General features: G+C 38.9%; 1 protein-coding gene across 2 annotated transcripts in view; it reads right to left on the bottom strand.

The window, feature by feature from the left end:
* The window catches only part of mrpl23 (mitochondrial ribosomal protein L23), a 62302-nt gene that overhangs the window by 17376 nt on the left and 21579 nt on the right, over positions 1-23347 (bottom strand). For both annotated transcript variants that reach the window (XM_067436841.1, XM_067436840.1), the window contains exon 4: positions 5792-5865. In XM_067436841.1, the coding sequence (XP_067292942.1) occupies positions 5792-5865 (74 nt within the window). The remainder of the gene's footprint in view (positions 1-5791; positions 5866-23347) is intronic.

The following is a 23347-nucleotide window of genomic DNA, read 5'->3' as shown; positions in this document are numbered from 1 at the left end:
AAAGGATTAGCAGTAGATGGGGTTTCCGCATATAAAGCACCACCCTCTCCTCTTTAGTCACAGCCTTATCTCCAGTTTTCTCTTTGACAATGATAGCTGAACTATTAGACAGAAGCAGAAGCTCCAATCTACAAGCAGGCTTCCCCAAAATGTGTCCTCTTCATATTCCCATAGATAATAATTAACAAGTTATCGCTAGTAAAAAACTCAAGCACAAGATGAAAAAAGAAGAATCAATAGAGTCAATCGAGAGTTTGTAATACTCAAATGCTCATTAGCAAAATCCTTCCACCAGACTGGTATCAAGACCTGGGGGTATGCAGATATCTCCTCAGAGACATTCATTTTTCTTCTCGTGTTTATATCTTTTTTCTCTTTGGCCAATCGCAGCTGCAGAAATGAAACTACGACAATTGGGATTTATTTTGCAACAAGGACCTAAGAAAAGCCAGATGTATAAAATGTATAAATCTGTTCAATGTATGTGACTGCAATTTCAGGATGTTTAATAATGAGGGCATATTTTGCGTAATGTTGGAAGTCTATTAACAAGTTCATTTACCATACAGGGGAGCAGGAAATGCATGGAGATGCTTGTAAACAGCTCTCTCTGCCAGTCTCACTGGGTGGGCCACAATGCTACTTCCTCTGAGTCTAACAGTCTTAGCTGACAACCAATACTCGCTAACCACAGATATTTGGCTGCTCTGAGATACCTCATATCTCTTGGTCTTGACACATACTATACAATAAAAAAATGAGCCTGAATCAAGCCAAAAGAGACAATGATGGTGGGACAGCGTGGACGGGATCCTGATAAAGAGATGATTTGTAGCTTTAATGGGTCTTGCGAATCACAGTGGTAAGTTCAGGGCAGTTATATGGCTAGACAGAAATTCCAAGGCTAGTCTCAGTAGCGAAGACCCAGGTTGGGACAAACAAATGGAAAACTCCCAGACTTGACCACAAGGGAGGAGTCGGATGTTCTCAATGAGGGCTTGACCTCCACTACATCCCAATAAACTCGCAAATTTGGTGCGACCTTAAACCACACTGACCAACAAAATGCTATGTGGATGGGTTTGTTTATATAAAAGTATGATTGTGTTTTAGTGGAATGCAGCTTATGTACAATCCGAGAAACGTGTAAAACAATATAGACGGGACTATTTGGGACTATTCTAGGATTTTATACTTCATCTGAACGAGAATCATCAAAATCATATATTTGGTTCCCAGGGAACGCATGAATTGAAAATGAAAAAAAAAAAAAACTATACCTGTAATGTGAGTTACTTTGAACAAATTAGTAAAAAGTAACATAAGAGCGCAAAACGCATGACAAAAAGCAGCAATTCTTTGTCTTGGAAACTGAAGAGAATGACTACTAGAGGTATGGAATGGGATAAATAAGGCACGTTTATTACACAAAGAGCACTGGTCACTCTGTGTCCAAAGTTGTTGCTCCCTCTATGAAAAACAGTATGGACCAATAGCGCTAATGTAAAGCATTTCAGAGAGAAGGAAGGATCTGGCCCATCTGAGGCCCAGCTGGGTCCTTGCCAGTCTGTCTGCCCTGCTTCACTCTGACGCCTTGACTGCCTCCCAGCAGAGGACCATCGTTTGTGCATAAACACTTCCTTTGGGCATGGGTACAGTGGCCCAGCTGTCAAAACCTGACTGGCCACAGCAGTAGAGAACATGATTCATGCAATGTGTTCCCCATGCCAAGACACAGCTACCCTGCCAAATATATGTGGGGGTCCAGAGCCTTTGTTCCCAAAACCACTCTAATGAATCTTCAACGCCAAGGAAAAGTGTGCGGAGGGAAAAATTAAACAAAACATATTATATTTCCTCAATGAGAACAGCTATAAAGCCAGACGTTTTGGTACCCTTACTGTAAAACAGAAGCAGGTTTCCACTGCAACTGGGGAACTGTTTCTCGTACACACTGGCGTAGACAATTGGCTGGCACATACTCTGGCTTGTTATATCATTACAGTCAAGCCGAGTGGTCAGTCTAAAGCAAGGGGCAGGAAAGTCTCCATTCAGAATGGTATCAGCCCTTATGTCATTTTAAGCTACTGAGTCACTCATTCCATGATCCCAGTGATGACAGTAGACTTGTTCAGACTTGCCCAAGTCCTGGCTATTTTTTGGTTCCCCAGGATATTGGACCCTGTCAACAGCAATCAAAGATAAACCCTATTTCGCATATAGAGTCCTGAGCCTATCCCTTAATCTCCAGTGTACAAAATACACACACACTCAGACAAAAGGGAAAGTCAGAGACAGAGATAGAAGTAGCAGGAAAATTGAGGAGGTGGTACCATAACAGGAAAAGCCTTGCTAGTGTCCGAGTAGTTTATTTTGAAAAATTTACCGAAATAAAGCTGGGTGGTGCCTGGACATTGAGAGGCTGATAAAAACAGTAATGGGCTGGGAAAAGGTCAGGCATAATCAGAGAGGTTTTATGATGACTGATGTCTTATAATGAATGACTTGAAGGAAACGCGAGAAACACACAGCACACAACTTATAAAGGACCATGGAGTGGAGATGGAGGGAGGAGCTTCAATATCATCTCTTTTGCTTTGCGTCTGCTGGCACTCACAGAGGCTGTCTCGTAGTTGACGTACACTGGGGAGCTCTCTCTCTTTCTCCGTGTGTGTGTGTGTGTGTGTGTGTGTGTGTGTGTGTGTGTGTGTGTGTGTGTGTGTGTGTGTGTGTGTGTGTGTGTGTGTGTTCTTCAAACAGGATGCCAGAGACCCCGCTGGCCTTTCCATTATTCATGCTGTGTTTCTTTCATCCGAACACAGCCTTACGAAAGTCATTTTGGTGGATGAAATACTGTACATTTGTAAGTAAAATGGTAGTAAAATAGACAATTCTTCCTCAAAATTCAATCCCATGCACATCCAATTTAAGTGTTAAATGTTTTTTTTCCAACATTGAAACAAATACCATCAAACATTTAACAATGGCAAATTTACCTGGTACCTTATTATCTACAATGACAAATGTATACATCACACCTTTTTGTTAAACTTACAATATTAAACTTACCTCACACAAACATAACTAGTAGCTTTTCTGTTCAATACATGTCAGACTGTCCTTGTATCGTTTCTATTCTACAGTACAATTATAAACTTACCTCATACCTTCAAACTTACCTTTTATCTTTTCTATTCTACTTGATCAATCAATATTTCAAAACATGTTTGAAGGCATGCAACACGTGAATTACTTATAGACATGTCAGTTTTCTTCCTTCATTACTTTGGCTTACAGTACTCTGAACTGCAAGGAGCACATGACGGCAACATTGTAGGTCCCACAATCAACACCACTGAAGCCAAACGTTGCCATCTAGTGTTGATAAGATCACAATGTGGACTTTAACAAGCCATCAAAAAATTGCAAGGGTGTTAATTTGTGCAGGGTATTACGGTGGGGGAAATGTGTGTAACAGGAAGGAACCCATTTGAATAGAAAAATAATAGTATGCCTTAGCAAGGTTGAGTTTCAGTCCGTTTTGTTCAGTGGTAATTGAGCAGAGTGTGCTCACAAGTTCAGGTGGAACATTGCGATCCGATCTGAAAGGTAGCCTGGCTACCAGCTGATCCAGACCGAAACACGGCGCGAAAAAATAACGACTCAGCAACGAGCTCTCAAACAACAACAAACATCCATTAGTACCAACAACAGTTGCCTTGTCTTGCCAAACACTGATACTCGCAACAAGACCCTAGTGGAAAAGGTGGGGGGAATGAATTTAAACTGCTGCTGTCAACAAATGGGCAAACTTGAGTGTTCCCACAAAAACTTGGCTTTGTGGGGCAGTAAGTGTTTTTATGATGTATGTAGTCAAAAAAGTCAAAAAATGTATAACACAGTGAATCTTCAGTGCAGGGAGCATGTGATTCTGTCTATACAATAACTTGCGATGTCTATTATACCAGCCAGCCAGGGAAACTAAAGACGCGACATCAACAAACAGAACCTTTTTACTCGGACCAAACAGGTCACGGCCTTGCAAAGAGAAGCACAGGATATCACTGCATTTAACTAGAGCGTTACTTGCAAAGCGGTTCTATGCAAAGCTTTGATACCCTCTCAAGATTTTATATTGCTTAAGATTTCCCTGACCCCTGTCTGGACCTCCCTGTTCTGGCACGGCTCCATGGTGCCCTCACTCACCTCGCTTCATGTGTTGACTCCATCTGCAACCCCCTCATCCTCCTTAATGAACTCTCTCTCCTTCACACTCCTCCCCACTGTGGGGAGGTCTGATGAGAGAGTGGCCGTCAAGGAACCTTACTCAAACACAACTTTTTCTACGAGCCTGGAGTTTGTAAAATCTGGGGGGTTCAGAGAAAGGGGAGTTGTAGAGCGCCGTTCGTCGCCGTGTTGCCTCTGGAATATTAGCTGATGTAGTGTGTAGGGGGATGGGCCGGCGGGGGGAACCATTGAGGGTATCCGACCACAGAACACTCCCCCACATGTGGTGTCAATTAGGAACAATCTTGTTTTTACCCACCACTGAATAGAAAGGAGGGCTTTTCTTGGGCAGTGTTTTTTTTTTCTTTTTGCAGACCTGCTGCAAGAGAAGAAAAAGGCCGGAAATTTGGTTTCATATCAGTGTTTTTTTGCCACAGTCTGAGATTTTTTAACTTGCATGTTATTCACACATAAATAAGCATGACTTTCTGAAAGATTCAACAGCAAGGAAGTGATTCTCTCCTGAAAGGTTTAAGCAAATATGGCACTGTATCTGAAAGAAGACAAATGTTAGGAACAGGATGCAGGAATTCTCCGAATCCAAGTCCCTAACTGGGTTTAGAAGGAGGTTAAATTGACGGCGCAAAGCCACACAGGAAGTCATTCAACTCTTGACAAGAGGAAGTTCACCTTTAAATATTCATTTGTGTTTCGCTTCTATTACAAGTTGCTCTGGTTTGACAACTTGAATTATTTATCCCTGCCTTGATTGATAGCTAAAAAAAAAACAATCGAATTCTTCTCATACAAAACTAAAAAACCGTAAAGAAACAAAAGCAGCTTTTGTAAACAAATTAAAGAAGTTCAGATTAAAGTATTTTCACGCCGGCATACTTCAAACACAGTCGGTATCAACAGCCCAGGGCTCAGCCCAAATGCAGGTGTGAACCCAGCCGTGTGGTTTGCCACTGGATCGCGACCAACATTAACGTTCTGATGCCCCAAGAAACAACTCTCCCATCCACCCATAACAATAACCATAGCTCTCTGAGAACTAAACTCTGCACTATAATTCCTGCATAAAATCTGGCATGTAACCAAAGACGACCTATTGCCTTCTTGGCCAAAGCCAGAACCCAAACTAACTTTCTCAGGAGGGCAGGGGAGAATGTGTGGGAGAGACAGAAGCTAAACAAGCAGTGCTGGGACTCAGGGAGCCGACCACAATAAGGTGAGGGTTTTGCATCAAAGAGTACCTGTGCCTCAGGGTTTTTTTAAGGAACATAAATTGTGACAGGCCCTCAAAACAAAGAAGAAACAAAAGCGTGGGGCTCAAACGCCCAAGCATTTCTCAAGGGTGTCTTGTTTTGTTTAATAACTCAAAAAAATGCATTTGACCCAGACACCTCCTATTAAAAAAAGCCTATTTTACAGTTGACGCCCTTTAGTTTGCATTGTTCCGTCCTAATGATGGGGGAACTTTTTGAAAACCAAGATGGCCAGAAGGGTAGTAGCTTTCACAAAGCGTGTCGGACACTTTCAAGTGTGATAAGATAACACTCACCAGTTGAACGTATGCCACTTTGTAATCTGGCTTCTTCACCCGCTGGTTTAAGTGGTTTCTTTTCTTGTTTGAACCTTGGTAGGAGAAAAAAAAAAGTTATTAATGTTTAGTTAAAACAAATTACATCAATAAATAATTATTGTGAAATTTCTCAATACCGTAATACAAATTTAATTTAGCATTTTATGTTTAAAATAAATTTGCACTTGGTGACACTAGAGTAGGCACAAATGACATGCATAAATTCAGTTCATAAAGACTATTCTTGTTTTCACTTGTCTAAAATGTATTTTTGTTTCGCATTTTTAACTAAACATATTTCTACAAAGTAAATACTTTAAATGTGTTTAATAACAATAACAATAGTTATGTTTTGCACAACAGCACAGATATCCATATGACTTTTAGTGTTACAGGGTTTGGGTATATAAGTTAAGAATCCTGTCTTCTGTTCTGTTAACCAATCCTTCCAGGACCTGGAGATTTTTTTGTGATTTTTGCGATCAAAATGACTGATTTTTGTGGTGGTAATTTCCAGAAATTAGCAAAAAAAAATGTCCAATGTTTTTTTTTTTTTTTATATATATAAAAAGAACACATTTACTATATCATGTATTATGTGCACAACAGTCATACACGGCAATAGACCAAACAATGCACAAATCTTGTTTATTTTTGTATCTTACTAAAAAGTATAGTCCAGTGGTGTACTATGTAGCTTAAATAACATGATCACTTTGAGTGGGAAATATCTAGGAAAGGTAAAATCACAGCAAAAAGCAATTGCCGGTAACACTTTGCGGTAGGGGTACATGAATTATCATGAATTCATGCATTAATTAATGCATGACTTATGCATTACTACATGCATTAATATCTCATCAATCATCAGGAACTAACAGGAATTCAACGTCTTTCATTCATGACTTCATGGATCAACAACACCTTAATTAAAACATTAACTAAGGTGAGTAAATCATCATACATTATGGTTTATTACTCATGATCATGATGTTTTCTATGTTTAAAAATTGGTCTAATTCATGCATGTAAGACTACTTTCGAAACAGGAATTTATGTATGTTTGAATGTATTTATGTAATTTGTGTATATTTTACCTACTATGATGTAATGTTGTTGTTGTAGTTGCAATGTAACATTTTAGAATGGACCCCAGGAAGGCTGATTACATAGACTTTTAAGCTATCGGATCCATTAAAATAAACAAATAAATGAAAATAATAATAATACTTACTCTAGTTGTGTAATGTAAGTGTGAACTTGTGAATTATTAAAGGAATATTCGAAAATCAACGTTACCTTCTGCACAGGCTAGACCAGTAAGTTATATAAACTAATGTGATTAACTTAAGTTTTTTATTAATCATGATCTCTGAGTTAGGCATGTTCATGTCTTCTTCATAGTAGCCTGAGGTAAATGGTCAGACCCCAAAACTGGCCACAGGCTCAGCACATAGCACATGAATTCTGTTGACATTATAATACAGTAGTCATCATTAACTAAGCATTAGCTTCTCATGACTTCATCATGTGTGTGGCCCCTCAACTAAAGTGGTGACATGGTCCTCTGAAACAATGATGATGTGTTATTAATGATGGCATTGTGAAATGACACGGACATGTACATGAAAGTTCAAGCCTTTACACACAGTTATCGTAAGTTTTTTCATAGTTTAATGTGAAGTACAGATGAATATTGAAGTCAATAAATTCAAGTTCACGTAAACTCTTCCCTCCCTCTGCTGCGGCGTCGCGTTATGACAGTCAACACAATGATGATTCAATATTCCTGTTATTATACTTAAAATAGTTTACAGAAAAGGCTTAACAAACTATTGCATAGATAAGCTATATTAAGCCTACAGTACACATCAATATCTCTTTCCTTTCCTTTGCGAACGCTGACTGACAGGTGGCTAACGCACAGAATCCTCAGCCAGTCTGACATAAGCTTTTGATAAGAGGTCATCATACTATAAGAATATCCTGTAAGCTCCTTGCTAGTCCAATAAAGGCTTTTATAGACACCCGGACCAGCAAAAGACAGGTTTTTCACAGTGTGGATCCTTGATGTCAAAGGGAGGCAAGCACCACCTCTGAAGAAGATCAACACCTATTTTATCACTGCCTGTTTAACCCCACCCACCGGTTTGCACATTTAACGCAGGCCTAGTGTTAAAAAAGATAGAGCTACCAAGCAATAAACATTCCGTTAAGGATACTGTCTGGACTCGACAGTAATACAACTTGTTAGTAACTGTGTTAATTCTAATGCACTAATCAGATAAATCTGAAATGTAATGATTTATGTACAGACAGATGTTCTTTGTTTATGTGTCAGTAAATCAAACCAGTGACTAAATGTCAACTTGCGTTGTTTCTCTTAGGATGAAAATAATCTGTCATTTAAAGGTGTCATGAACTGGCTTTTTTATCTTTTTTTTTTATACTGTTGTCTGAGGTCAACTAATGGCGTTTGTGTGGTTTTTACATTCAAAAAAACATCATACCTAATAAGTAATAGGCTATTTTCTACACTGGTTTTTGAGGTCTTCTGAACGCTGGGTTTTGATGGGCGTGACAAAATGGAGACTTGGAAGTAAACGCCCACGGCTTGGATTGGATAAGATTTGCATATTTAATGAGCTTCAGCTCCTCTTTCAGTTCACATGACGGAGGGATTGTTTTGAAAGCGGGGCTTGTATCACAGGGCTTGTAAATGTCTTTATCAAGCAAACACAATGATTCATTTCTTATACACCCGCGATTAACTGGAATATTATTTCTGTATTACATGGCCCGCATGATCGGTCGATATAAGCGCGAACCGCGCGCACACGTGCGCAACCAAATCAAGAAAGAATTTCTGCCAACGGGAGTACGCAAACTCACAGCCCCTGACTACTATTACTACATTTAAAAAATATATTTTACTCACATAAGTTTGTTGCACCATTCCTGTTGGATCCAATATAGAAGGCACAACATTGTGTCTGCAAATCCAGCTCTTTAGACTTGTTTACAAAGGATTCAGCGATAAATTAATGAAGTAAACACAAAAACGTTCTTCCCCACGTGAGCTGGAACTTCATTAAAAATACATGAAGTATCACACATTCCTAATATTATGATCCGAAGGAATCTTATGCAGCGACTGTGTTCTTCCACAATATCTTGCTATCTTCTTCAACATGTTTATTGCTGCTGGCTGTGAGCCGATCAGCTCCATGAGTCGGTTTCGTAGCGCTATGGTGTAAGAATGAGCTCAAAATCATTTTCTGGGCATGGTGTCTATAAAAGCTTTTCTTTGACTAAAAAGGACGTTTTCAGCTCTGAAACTTACAGGATAATCTTATATTACCATGACCTTTTATATATCAAAAGCTCAAGGGAAAGTTGATTTCTCAATTCATCAACCTTAAACGGTGATTCAATTCTATAAAGAAAGCGATCAAAGAAAGCTTCCTTTGCAACTGTTCGAGCAGCACGTGCTAAAGCTGTGAACAGCAAGCGTTTATCAGTGACCTTACCTGGACTTGCGTTTTAGTCAACAAATCTCTTAACTATATCACGTTTAGTGGAAACGTGATATAGTTAAGAGATTTGTTGAATCAACAGTGGGTTAGTGAAGATGAAAGCATTTGTTAGTGTACAGAAACTTGAAATGACGAGATCCTGCTTTCATGCGCTCAACATGTGTGTGATCGGCTACAATTATCATCTCTACAACTTTTCATGCCACAATCTAAATATAGTGCCATAGATCTAAGTGTAATGCTACTATTAGTTAACCATGAGAGAGCTGTAATAGTAAAAGCACGCTAAAAGAGAGAGTAATATTATATCAAATGGAAAGACATTAGCCAATCACAGCAGTGGGCGTTTACACTGAACTCTCACAGCACACACGCTCCTTCAAACAGAGCGTTCAGAGCAAAGGCTACAATCAGGGTAGGAAAAATGACTTCTCTTATTTTTGATATAAAAAGCATTCAAACATTATAAGTACACCCCAATAAACATCATAAAACAATAAAACAACACAGTTCATGATCCTTTTAAAGGAAGTGTATGTAAGATTGTGGCCAAAACTGGTAGGGCAATCACTTTTAAATGACTGTAGAGCGGTGTATCCCCCTCCTCCTCCCGCCTGACTCGAGGATGCCAGATTGGTTGCAGGATCAGCAGGAACGTTTGTAGCTGCAGCTGTGGTAACTAGAGCAGATCTGGCAACCCGGATGCCCAAACACTACTGACTTTGTGATTGGTTGATAGGTGGAGGGCGGAGCTTCAGGCCAAAACACAACATGTCAACATCAACATCAGTTGAGGGCTAAAACAACAACTTTTAAATGACAATATCCTGACCGGACGACTGTTGTCAGTGATATACCGTAATTCCTCAAATAAAGACCGGGGTCTTTATTTACCTGAACTGCCGATGCGACCCGGCTTTTATTTGAAGCAGGCTTTTATTAGGGGCAGGCCTGTCTTTCTAATTCCATCTGTTTGAAATATAATTGCTTTATGTAAACCGTTTTCAATTTAAAGTGATCGTTCCAGTGGACAAATATCATTGATTTTTTTAAGAAACATTTGCAAAAATATCACCATACAACAAAATAATACACATTTTTTGTAATAGCGCGTGCAGCTCCGCATCCGAAGATGAACGAGTTCTCAGCAAATCTAGCCGAGCATGACGTCTCATCACACCGGCACCAGTTTGCACATTAGGTGCTTATATTTACCGAATGAGCCTACAAAAGCAGAAATAAGCAATTTTAAATAAAGATCCAGGTTTAAGCAAATAAATAAATAAATCACGACATTAAAGTTTAAAATAAATATTTAAGAGATTGTTAATTTAGTGGATATTTTGTTCTCATGACACAAGTAATAATATCAAGCCAAGGTTTACTGAGTTTTACATGATTCTTTTGTTGTGTGTTTTTTGGTGAAATGTACTAAAATAAATATCATCACCTGTGCACGTTAGCCCACTTCTTCTCGATGCGTTGGTTTATAGAACAATTACTCCGAATCGCCCTCTGTCGTTCAAAAAAGAATAGCACAACGGCGAGCGCGTCAAGTATAAACGCCTCGTCCGTTTGGGGAGGAGCACGCGCAGTCAGTGGCGGCTCGCGTGGCGGAAGTATAAATAAGGCTTGAGACGGGGCTCCGCGGAGCTGAGCTTCGAGGCTTGGGTGTGACCCCCTTAAGACATAAAAGAGACGAGAGGCTAATATTAGGTGCGTCTTAATCAGCTCCCTAGTTCAGTAATCAGGGCACTGATCAGGACATACCGGTAAGTCAATGGACTGACTGCCTGATCAGTGCCCTGACTACTGACGGAGCAGATTGAGGCGCACGCGTTGTGAAGATTGATATCTGTAGCTTGCCTGACACGGCATTTTCACAGACGTCGCATCTCTCATAGACTACAGTAGCCTATTTAAAATGGCACATGCATCCGTCATATTCTCAATTTAATTTACAAAGCAATCCCTGTAAAGTGTTTAGATTAACTATAGAAGAGACCAGGATTAGTGTGTGTCGCACTGGCATGCATTATCCACTCATTTTCCCCCGGCCTTTATATGAGACCGGCCTTTATTTGTTCGTGTTGACTATGCCCCCGGCCACTATCAGAGGCCCGGCCTTTATTTGACTACAGGCTTTTATTTGAGGAAATACGGTAAGTATTTGAAATGAACATGATTTCTTAATGTCCAGTGACATATAAGGGGCAATTTATGATTAATTGAAATACATTTCTTACATACAGTTCCTTTAACCTTTTCCTAACTGGCCATAATGTAATTGCACAAAGTCTGCTGGGTAATATACACAAAAACTCAGAGAAAGATGTCAAGGAGCAGCAAATCAAATTTGGTTCAAATTTGAACCGAATCACTTCCAAGAAAACAAGACCGTACACAGAGGACATAAGGATTAAACAATTAAAACATGACGGGATACAATTGGCGGACCCTGGAAAAAGTGTTTCACTGGAAATATTAAATTAGACTACAAGAACAGCACAACATTTGTTTCAATATGCAAGTTCGAAAGGTGCTTCGGAGAGTTTAAAGGAATAGTTTACCAACACCTCTTTTACAACACCTTTTTATACAATAAGTTCATAGAGACAACCACATCTGTTAACACCAAAAAGCAATCTAACATAATGAGTGCTACATTTCAGATGCCCTGATTCCATACAGTAGTTTTGTATGAGAAACAGGCCAAAATATATCAAATGAATTCGATATTCACTGATTCGCTGACAGACAATTTTGGATCTTAATAGCTGTAGTCAGTAGGAACTGATGTTGCATTAAAAAGAATGCTCTTTGATTACTCTTCCAAATAATAAATCTGCAATGATATAAGGTTTAAAAGTATATGAGAATGATATATTTATGTAAAAATGTTGGGGTGAAATCTATCTTTAAAAAACTCATCTGAAAACTTTCAATGGCGGCTTGTGTGATGAGTTCTTATACATCACAGAAAGGATTGGCAGTCTTCCTTTACTAGTACAAGGAAACCCTAAACACACAAACACTCCCTCCATTTAGGGTCAACTGTACGGTCAACCCGCAAAACAGGTGAGAAGCGCTTTTGTTCATGTATGCGAACCCTGTTTCCATTCCAGTACTCCCACCCAACATTATATAGTATAAATAAATATTCAATCAAGCTCTCTTTTGAGGTTGTGTGTTGGCTGGATACTATTATGTTACAAATCCCAGGCCTGAGGGGTAGTTATAGAAACCCCTTTCCAAAATACTCGGTAGGAAAAAGAATAGATGCCTTGAGCCCGGGGGTTCCGCCCGCACCCCCCTTTTCTCCATATCCTTTAAACCATCAGCGGAGTGGAACACATGACGCAGAGCGGGACACCTTCTCTGACGTGGTTTATTTCACCTAATGGGTGTTCTGCTATTTTTTTTTTTTCTTCAGCTTTTACATTGTGGCTGTAAAAATGGCCACTTTGCTTATTGGCTCTCTCCGGCGCTGGTGTGGAAACCGCACGGAAAAATCCCAGTGGCGTAAACCCAACTGGCAACTTGTAAAAGTGGTTCCCTCCGCGTTAACCAGACGGTAAAGCCTTTAATAACCCCTGCATTATTTACTTACCCTTTGGCATTATTGTTTGATATATTAACATAACCTTTATGCTTTGAAGGAATGGTTCGACTTTTAAAAGTACACCATTATCTCATGTTTTCCCAAGGCCATGACTGACTTAAAAAAAAAAAATACAAATTAAAATTTCCTGATATGTTTTACTTACCCCCACCTCATTCAAGATGTTCATGTCTTTCTTTCTTCATTTGAAAAGAAATTAAGTTTTTTGAGAAAAACATTCCAGGATTTTTATCCACATCATAGACTTCAATGGCAACCAGAATGTTGAAGGTCCAAATCAATGCAGTTTCAAAGGGCTTCAGGGGCTCTGTGCGATCCCAGGTGAGGAATAGGGTCTTATTTTGGCAAACCATCTGTCATTTTCAAAAAACAATAAAAAAAATTATACTTTTTAACCAAAATTGCTCATCCTTTGCTGCTCTGCGGCTTACCGCTGATTGCGCAATCACACCATAACGGTCACGCTAGAAGTGCAGAAGGACATGCAGAAATACCACCGTCGTGTTTACAAAGCGCACGTATGAAAATTAATACAAAAGGCCTTTAGTAAAAAAAGGTAAACCAATGATGTCGGAAGTGTTTTTTTGGTAAAGGGAATTATTGTAATAATTCCGCCTATGTCTAGTATGACTTTTTTGACGTGATTATCCAATCAGTGGCAATTGATGAGCAATTTAGATTCAAAAGTATATACATTTGTAAAAAATATATACATATATATATATTATTTACAATTACATTTATGCATTTGGCAGACGCTTTTATCCAAAGCGACATACATTGCATTCAAGGTGCACATTTTACATTATTGTCAATTCTTGCTTTCCCTGGGAATCGAACCCATGACCTTGGCTTTGCTAGCGCCACGCTCTACTAGTTGAGCTACAGGAAAGCCGTAATTGCGATTGTTTAGCTAGATAAGACCCTATTCCTCGTCTGGGATCGCGCAAAAGCCTCTGTCTGAAGCCCTTTAAAAATGCATTGATTTAAACTTTCAACAAACAAAATTACCAAGAACAAGTTGTCTCAGAAACCTTTTCTCCTGAGACGTGTTGCTGTCTGCGTTTCCATCGCGGTATAAAGTAGGGATGTGCGGTATACAGGTACTGGAAAAATACCGGTATATATTTTATTTCAAATGGTACGATATCATGATTTTGCACATTTCAGTATATTCTGCTGTTCCGAAGTTCACCGCTAGTTGGCAGTGCACTACACAAAGGGAAGCGAAACCGGCCAATGTGACAACAACATAGATGAACAAAATGGATAAAGCAGTAGAATCTCAAGATGCCCAAAACGAATTAATAAAGAGAGGAGTAGAAGTGAAATTTGTAATTACTTTGCTTATAAAACCGATGAAGAATCACCAAACCTAGCCAAGCATCTGTCACTATCCTGACTTTAAGACTTCTTAAGAGATCGACAGGTCAGTGAATCATTCAAACCATCTCATTTAGACATTTATTTTCTTTTAACACTGATCAACGCACATAAGTTACATAACATAAGAATATCGAATATCACAAAATCTCCAGCGTTCGTTTTAAACCAATGACATTTAGAGCTCATAATATTTGCATGCGTATTGCACTATGCGATGTCTTTAGAAGCGAGAGGCAATTCGCTCATTTTGAGAGATTTTTGCTGAAATTATATCTCACAAGAAAGTTTTCAAATGACTGATTTGATGTAATAATCTTTATTGATTAATTTACTAATAAAGATTTGTGGTAATTGCCCACATGATAAACTCAAAACTTGCATAATTGTACTCAATCTCGTGCATTATACCTGCGCCAATATCAGACCGCGTGGTATTGATTTAATATTAGATATTAGAAGGTATTAGATTGTGGTATCGTACTGTACCAAAGCCAAAATTGTGGTATCGAGCCATCCCTAGTCTAAAGTACCATGAAGATTAGTCCAGTGATGTAGGACTGCACTTGACTTTCCAGAGCCAAATTGATTTTTTCTTCCGCAAATAAATTTAATAAAGCCTAAAACTCGTCAACGGTCCATCGATCATATTTTTTAAACTCAATTGTTGATCTTAATAGTAAACGACTCTTACTGCACGCTCCACAACTGACTTATAGGTTGAAATAAAATCCAGCGTGAGCTCTACCAATCAGCAATTTTCAGTGCCCAAGTCCCACCCCCGAAAGTTCCTGAACTTTAAAAAAGTACTACCTCACGAGCAGGACCATTTTGAGGGGGACATTTTTTACCCAGAACTTTATTTAGACTCTGGTTCCTGCAGTTCAAACACACAGAGTACGAGCCTAAAGTCCCTAATTTTTCCCGGAGAAAGTTCCTGTAGCGGAAACATGGTTTATGATGTGGAAAAAAAAATTCTGGAATGTTTTCCTCAAAAAACAACTGAAGAAAGAAAGACATCAACACTTTGGATGAGACTGGGCTGAGTAAAATATCAGGAAAAGTTCATTTTGAAGTGAACTAATCCTTTAAAAGTTATATGAAAGTAAAAATGTATAACCGATATGACTTATGCGGTTTATTCAAAGTTTTCTTAAGACATAGAAACAGGAACAGATACAGTGCCTTGCGAAAGTATTCGGCTCCCTTGAACTTTGCGACCTTTTGCCACATTTCAGGCTTTAAACATAAAGATATGAAACTGTAATTTTTTGTGAAGAATCAACAACAAGTGAGACACAATCATGAAGTGGAACGAAATTTATTTGGATATTTCAAACTTTTTTAACAAATAAAAAACTGAAAAATTGGGCCTGCAAAATTATTCGGCCCCTTTACTTTCAGTGCAGCAAACTCTCTCCAGAAGTTCAGTGAGGATCTCTGAATGATCCAATGTTGACATACATGACTAATGATGATAAATAGAATCCACCTGTGTGTAATCAAGTCTCCGTATAAATGCACCTGCACTGTGATAGTCTCAGAGGTCCGTTTAAAGTGCAGAGAGCATCATGAAGAACAAGGAACACACCAGGCAGGTCCGAGATACTGTTGTGGAGAAGTTTAAAGCCGGATTTGGATACAAAAAGATTTCCCAAGCTTTAAACATCCCAAGGAGCACTGTGCAAGCGATAATATTGAAATGGAAGGAGTATCACACCACTGCAAATCTACCAAGACCTGGCCGTCCCTCTAAACTTTAAGCTCATACAAGGAGAAGACTGATCAGAGATGCAGCCAAGAGGCCCATGATCACTCTGGATGAACTGCAGAGATCTACAGCTGAGGTGGGAGACTCTGTCCAAAGGACAACAATCAGTCGTATACTGCACAAATCTGGACTTTCTGGAAGAGTGGCAAGAAGAAAACCCTTTCTTAAAGATATCCATAAAAAGTGTTGTTTAAAGTTTGCCACAAGCCACCTGGGAGACACACCAAACATGTGGAAGAATGTGCTCTGGTCAGATGAAATCAAAATTGAACTTTTAACATAACAATATGTTATGTTTGGCATAAAAGCAACACAGCTCATCACCCTGAACACATCATCCTCACTGTCAAACATGGTGGAGGCAGCATCATGGTTTGGGCCTGCTTTTCTTCAGCAGGGACAGGGAAGATGGTTAAAATTGATGGGAAGATGAATGGAGCCAAACAAAGGACCATTCTGGAAGAAAACCTGATGGAGTCTGCAAAAGACCTGAGACTGGGACGGAGATTTGTCTTCCAACAAGACAATGATCCAAAACATAAAGCAAAATCTACAATGGAATGGTTCAAAAATAAACATATCCAGGTGTTAGAATGGCCAAGTCAAAGTCCAGACCTGAATCCAATCGAGAATCTGTGGAAAGATCTGAAAACTGCTGTTCACAAACGCTCTCCATCCAACCTCACTGAGCTCCAGCTGTTCTGCAAGGAGGAATGGGCAAAAAATTCAGTCTCTCGATGTGCAAAACTGAAAGAGACATACCCCAAGCGACTTACAGCTGTAATCGCAGCAAAAGGTGGCGCTACGAAGTATTAACTTAAGGAGGCCGAATAATTTTGCACGGCCAATTATTCAGTTTCAATACATTTGTAAAAAAAATATATATATATATTTACAATTACATTTATGCATTTGGCAGACGCTTTTATCCAAAGCGACTTACATTGCATTCAAGGTGCACATTTTACATTATTGTCAATTTTGCACTCCCATTTTTTCAGTTTTTGATTTGTTAAAAAAGTTTGAAATATCCAATAAATTTCATTCCACTTCATGATTGTGTCTCACTTGTTGATTCTTAACAAAAAAATTACAGTTTTATATCTTTGTTTGAAACCTAAAATTTGGCAAAAGGTCGCAAATTTCAAGGGAGCCGAATACTTTCGCCAAGGCACTGTATATATATACTTCTTTTTTTAAGCCTCAAAAAAATGTGCAACAACGTCACCCTCAGGATCAGGAACCCGGAGGGTCTGATTAAGATTTTTTTTTTTGAAATGGAGTAAAGTCAATGAAATATATTTTTGTTCAATAATATTTGTTATTTTCTTTTTTGGTGTTTTGAGATAATATTATGATTTATTAATAATATTTATTCAATAATTATGACCCATTTTTTCCATTGAATATAATACAAAATTTGATGAAAAAATGAAATTGATATCATTAATGACTCACCCTAATGTCGTTCCACACCCGTAAGACCTCCGTTCATCTTCAGAACACAGTTTAAGATATTTTATATTTAGTGTGAGTGCGTATGCAAGTGTATGCACACTATACTGTCCATGTCCAGAAAGGGAATAAAAACATAGTGTATAGTGTGCATACACTTAGATACGCTCTTGAACTAAATATAAAATATCTTAAACTGTGTTCTGAAGATGAACGGAGCTCTTACGGGTGTGGAACGACATTAGGGTGAGTCATTAATGGTATCAATTTCATTTTTGGGTGAATAGGCCTCATGAAAGCAATTTTTTAAATGAGATCGGTGCCATCTGGTGGACACATTGATCCTTTTTATCACGCAATAGCACATTTTTACCACTATAGTGGATTTACTGTGTGTGTGTGTGTTTGTGTGTTTGTGTGTTTGTGTGTGTGTGTGTGTGTGTGTTTTTTTTTTTTTTTTTGTCTGTTTTGCCCTCTTGGTGTTTTAGAGATTTACCCCTTCCTTTTGAGTCCTTGTTGAGTCCTTTTTTTCTGCATCCCGGCTGATTTGTAGATTGTATGCTCAAAAAAACCCTGTATTTTCATATGATTGCCAATTTCCAATTAATATCCTATGGAGGTCATTTTTGATTGAGACTGAGTGACTTTTTTTTTTTTTACGACCACTTAGACTTTTTAACTCCTGTCCCCAATTTTTTGGGTGTTCATATACCAAGTTACAATAAAGTCACCAAGTTTCGGACCATTCCGATGAAGCTATGTTTAAAAAATATATATAAAACGCTTCGGGTTGTTTTTGACCCAAAGTACCCCAGAAACTCAATCTGTTTAAGGAAAAATAGTTGACAGTGACACGTTGAAACAAAAGTAATGACAGATATCTTGTATTGTGATACTATTGAATTGTTTGGATGATGGCAGATCTGAATGTGAGATTGCATTGTAAGTAAGCAAGAAGTAAGTAATGCAAGTAGTTATGATTGCAGTATCCAGTATACAACGCTGGAAGTTAGGCTTGCTGCGAGACTCGGTTATACACTGTTCAGCTGCACACGATTACATCGGTTAGATGTTTTATAGTAATAACAGACACTACAATTAAAAACTGAAAGCGTCTGATCAATGCAGCGTGAGCCGAACGAGAATCACAGCACAGGTCAGCAAAAGGAGACATGACTCATGTAAAATGTAAAAGTGCCTATTTGCCAATAATTTAGATTTTAATTATCCTTTATTTTTCCTGGAAGGGCCCCATTGAGATTACAAGAAATCTTTCTTCCAGGGGGTCCTGGCCAAGACGGCCGTAGTAAAATGAACACAAACACACAAGACAAATTGTAAACACTCAAACCAAAAACATTCATCAGAAATCAACAAATTAATCAAAACAGCAACATGATTCATTCATTTTAAACTGCAATACAGTTTTAAACATATTCAAAGGAGGAATTGTTTCTAGTGGCATAATAGCTTGAAATGCATTCCACAACCATGGAGTATAATAAGACAAAACTGATTTTCTGTGTTCAGAGTGTACCCCATAAGTTCTATCTAATTTAAAGGTGCACTATGGAACTTTCCGTCCACTGGAGGGCGCCTATTCAAAACAAATGCGTAGTTTGATGACGCAACGTGTGAGCGCAGCATCTTGGGAGATGTGGTCTTCTCATCACAGCCGGTGGAAAATAGGACTCAGGCAGAAATCATGTTCATGCATGCGGTTATTAACGTTACTGTAGTCTAAAGCAGAGCAGGAACGAGTGTTGTAGACCTGAGCACAGCTGCTGGAGCGATTGTTAAACAAATACCCGCCTCGCGAATACCGGGACTTTTATTATGACGGGACGGGACACATTCGCCGGTCGCCTGCACTGATCCGCTCTTCCGGTTATGATTTTGAGGTAATGGAGCTCTGTTTATCATATTAGATACATTTAAGTGTGTTTAAAACGATGTTATGACGTTACTCCGTGCGTTCACTTGTTCACACTGCTAAGAGTAAAGCGCTCCTGCCAAATAAAAGCCGAAACCGAGAGTAGCGCAGATATGACGCAATTGACAGGCGACTCCGTCAAATGCAATGCTGAAACGTCCCTGTCCTTAGTTAAAATAGCAATTTTCTCACAATTTACAAATAGTTGGAAACATCTGGGATATTGTAGGTACTCAACTGAACAAAATATATAACACCGGCCTAGTGGTTTTTGAATATTTTACTGCAAAAATACTACATAGTGCACCTTTAAGCAAGTTTGTCATTGTATTGTATTGTTTTTGTTTTTCTGATTAAGAATGATCATCAACCCACTGCTGAAAGCAATAGATTTGTGATTGAATTGCCTCTAATTCTAACGCGAAAGTAAAATGTGCTTAAAATGTGCGTTTACATGCATGTTCTTAAGCCGATTATGCTTAATAAGCCAACAATAAACATGGTCATGTAAACGCAGTGACCCGTTTTCTTTTATCGGTGCAAGGTCATAAGTAAGCATATTTATGTAAGCATAAACCGGTCGGGACAGGTGGTTTTCTTCCTCTTACCTCGATTTCGCGCTGCATGTAAACGCATTTACCTGCTTTCTGTGGGCTTATTGAAGTGCGCGTGTGTGATAGGTGAGGAAAGCGCATAACTTGGAGCAGATTAAAATGCATTCAGACTAGGGCTGAACGATTTGGGGAAAATATATAATTGCGATTATTCTGGTTAAAGTTGCGATTGCAATTTAAAATGCGATTATTACTGCCAGGGTAAAAACTCCCTTTATATTCTTAAAATGAGAGAAATCACTACTTACTCTTAATTTTTAAGTTTAGGCTTAAGAGAAATGAACAATTTCTTAGATGAGCATCTATGACCTTTGATATGTCTAGTCTTCATGCTGTATTGATTATTATTGAATAAGTATGATTTCACTAATAATAAATGTACATTTGCATATAGCATGCATATTTGTCCGTACTCATGTTGATTAGAGTATTAAAAACTTAATTTAAGATACATTTATAATTGTTAAAAATGTGTGATTAAATTACGATTAATCACAAATTAACTCATGGCAATCATGCGATTAATCGCGTTTAAATATTTTAATCGATTGACAGCCCTAATATATATATATATATATATATATATATATATATATATATATATATATATATATATATATATATATATATATATATATAAGGGGTGTAACGGTTCACAAAATTCACGGTTCGGTTCGATACGATACACTGGTGTCACGGTTCGGTTCGGTACGGTTCGGTATGTTTTAGATACAGCAAAAAGAAAAAATTGGCAGATAAATTACCTTTTTTAATTATTTTTTTATTAAAACTAACAAAGTATGATTTTTTTTTTACATTGAACAATGATGGAGTTATACTTTACCCATCTTCTATGTAGTTACAGGATAAGAGGATAATCTGGGGGCGGCAGTGGCTCAGTGGTTCATGTAGGTTGTCTACAAACCAGAAGGTTGGTGGTTCAATCCCCGGTTCCACCTGACAAAGTGTCGAAGTGTCCATGAGCAAGACACCTAACCCCAGCTGCTCCCGACGAGCTGATGGCGCCTTACATGGCTGACATCGCCGTCGGTGTATGAATGGGTGAATGTGAGGCAAAAATGTAAAGCGCTTTGGATAAAAGCGCTATATAAATGCAGTCCATTTACCAAAAGACATTAGCTCTTTACATTGGCTCTCTCCACACTTTTTTCACACACTACTGCTTCTGTCATCCCTTTGTCCCTTGTCATCCCTTCTCATTCATCGGTAATGTAATGTGCCGTTACAGTCAGGTAGCTTTGTGTGGCCCTTGACATCCAGCCGTCTGTTGTCAGAGCAACCGCTGTTGCTTTTGCCAATTGGTTCTCTGTTTGTGCTTTTGTTTTTTGGGACAAAGCAGGAATTACTGGCTGAAATGGGCTTGTGAAGGAACATTGTAACGGGGCTCAATTACTTTAAGCATGTTCTTAAAACTCCGTCTGCAGTGCGTTTTGTGCTGCGTATGCGGTGCAGCAGCCGCACACCCTGTTGTGCTTTCAAATATGCTGCGTTTGTAGTCCGCAACCGTTAACATGGGTACCGAAAAAATATGCACCGCATAGACTACGCACTGCAGACGGAGTTAGTGTGAAAATGGGCGTAAGGTCTCATATCCGCGGCTATAAATGGACCACTCGCCCCCGTGATGTCTTTTGCCATTTGAATAAGTTGGAAATGTCTGTCTTAATGCTGCGGGGATAGTTTGTGGCTGTTTCTCCTTTTTATCGTCTTGTTGTCGGCGTAAATGAGTTGACATGGCATTAATTATTCCCGCAGCTGTACCATCATGTAGCAAATGCGACATACCGTTGTTTTTTTATCCATCACTCTTGCCAACACCATCATAGCTTACAAAGAATCCAAAGTTCACCCAAACACCAGACCTGTTGGTTATTGGAGGATCTTCTATTTCTGGGTTTGTTAAACGCAATAGCCATTTTGCCACGAGCATTCAGCGCGTAGCCTACTGAGTAAGCGAGCACCTGACTGAGCAGCCTAAAACATATTTGGTGTTTTGTTTGTTTTTTTTCACTTCGGCGGTGTCAGGGGCATTGCCTGTTATGTCGTTTTGGTTATTGTTGAACGCATGTTATTATATTTCACACACTTTTTTATTTTTCCAAGTCTAATTAATTAGTCCGAGAACCGTTCGGTACATAATGCGTACCGCGTACCGAACCGAAAGCCTCGTACCGAACGGTTCAATACGAATACGCGTATCGTTACACCCCTAATATATATACAGGGAGTGCAGAATTATTAGGCAAGTTGTATTTTTGAGGATTAATTTTATTATTGAACAACAACCATGTTCTCAATGAACACAAAAAACTCATTAATATCAAAGCTGAATATTTTTGGAAGTTTCAGTTTTTAGTTTTAGCTATTTTAGGGGGATATCTGTGTGTGCAGGTGACTATTACTGTGCATAATTATTAGGCAACTTAACAAAAAACAAATTTATACCCATTTCAATTATTTATTTTTACCAGTGAAACCAATAGAACATCTCAACATTCACAAATATACATTTCTGACATTCAAAAACCAAACAAACACAAATCAGTGACCAATATAGCCACCTTTCTTTGCAAGGACACTCAAAAGCCTGCCATCCATGGATTCTGTCAGTGTTTTGATCTGTTCACCATCAACATTGCGTGCAGCAGCAACCACAGCCTCCCAGACACTGTTCAGAGAGGTGTACTGTTTTCCCTCCTTGTAAATCGCACATTTGATGATGGACCACAGGTTCTCAATGGGGTTCAGATCAGGTGAACAAGGAGGCCATATCATTAGATTTTCTTCTTTTATACCCTTTCTTGCCAGCCACGCTGTGGAGTACTTGGACGCGTGTGATGGAGAATTGTCCTGCATGAACATCATGTTTTTCTTGAAGGATGCAGACTTCTTCCTGTACCACTGCTTGAAGAAGGTGTCTTCCAGAAACTGGCAGTAGGACTGGGAGTTGAGCTTGACTCCATCCTCAACCTGAAAAGGCCCCACAAGCTCATCTTTGATGATACCAGCCCAAACCAGTACTCAACCTCCACCTTGCTGGCGTCTGAGTCGGACTGGAGCTCTCTGCCCTTTCCCAATCCAGCCACGGGCCCATCCATCTGGCCCATCAAGACTCACTCTCATTTCATCAGTCCATAAAACCTTAGAAAAATCAGTCTTGAGATATTTCTTGCCCCAGTCTTGACGTTTCAGCTTGTGTG

The sequence above is a fragment of the Pseudorasbora parva genome, chromosome 25 (assembly GCF_024679245.1).
Source record: "Pseudorasbora parva isolate DD20220531a chromosome 25, ASM2467924v1, whole genome shotgun sequence".
Lineage (NCBI taxonomy): Eukaryota > Metazoa > Chordata > Actinopteri > Cypriniformes > Gobionidae > Pseudorasbora > Pseudorasbora parva.
This window is presented reverse-complemented; position numbering and strand designations above follow the sequence as displayed.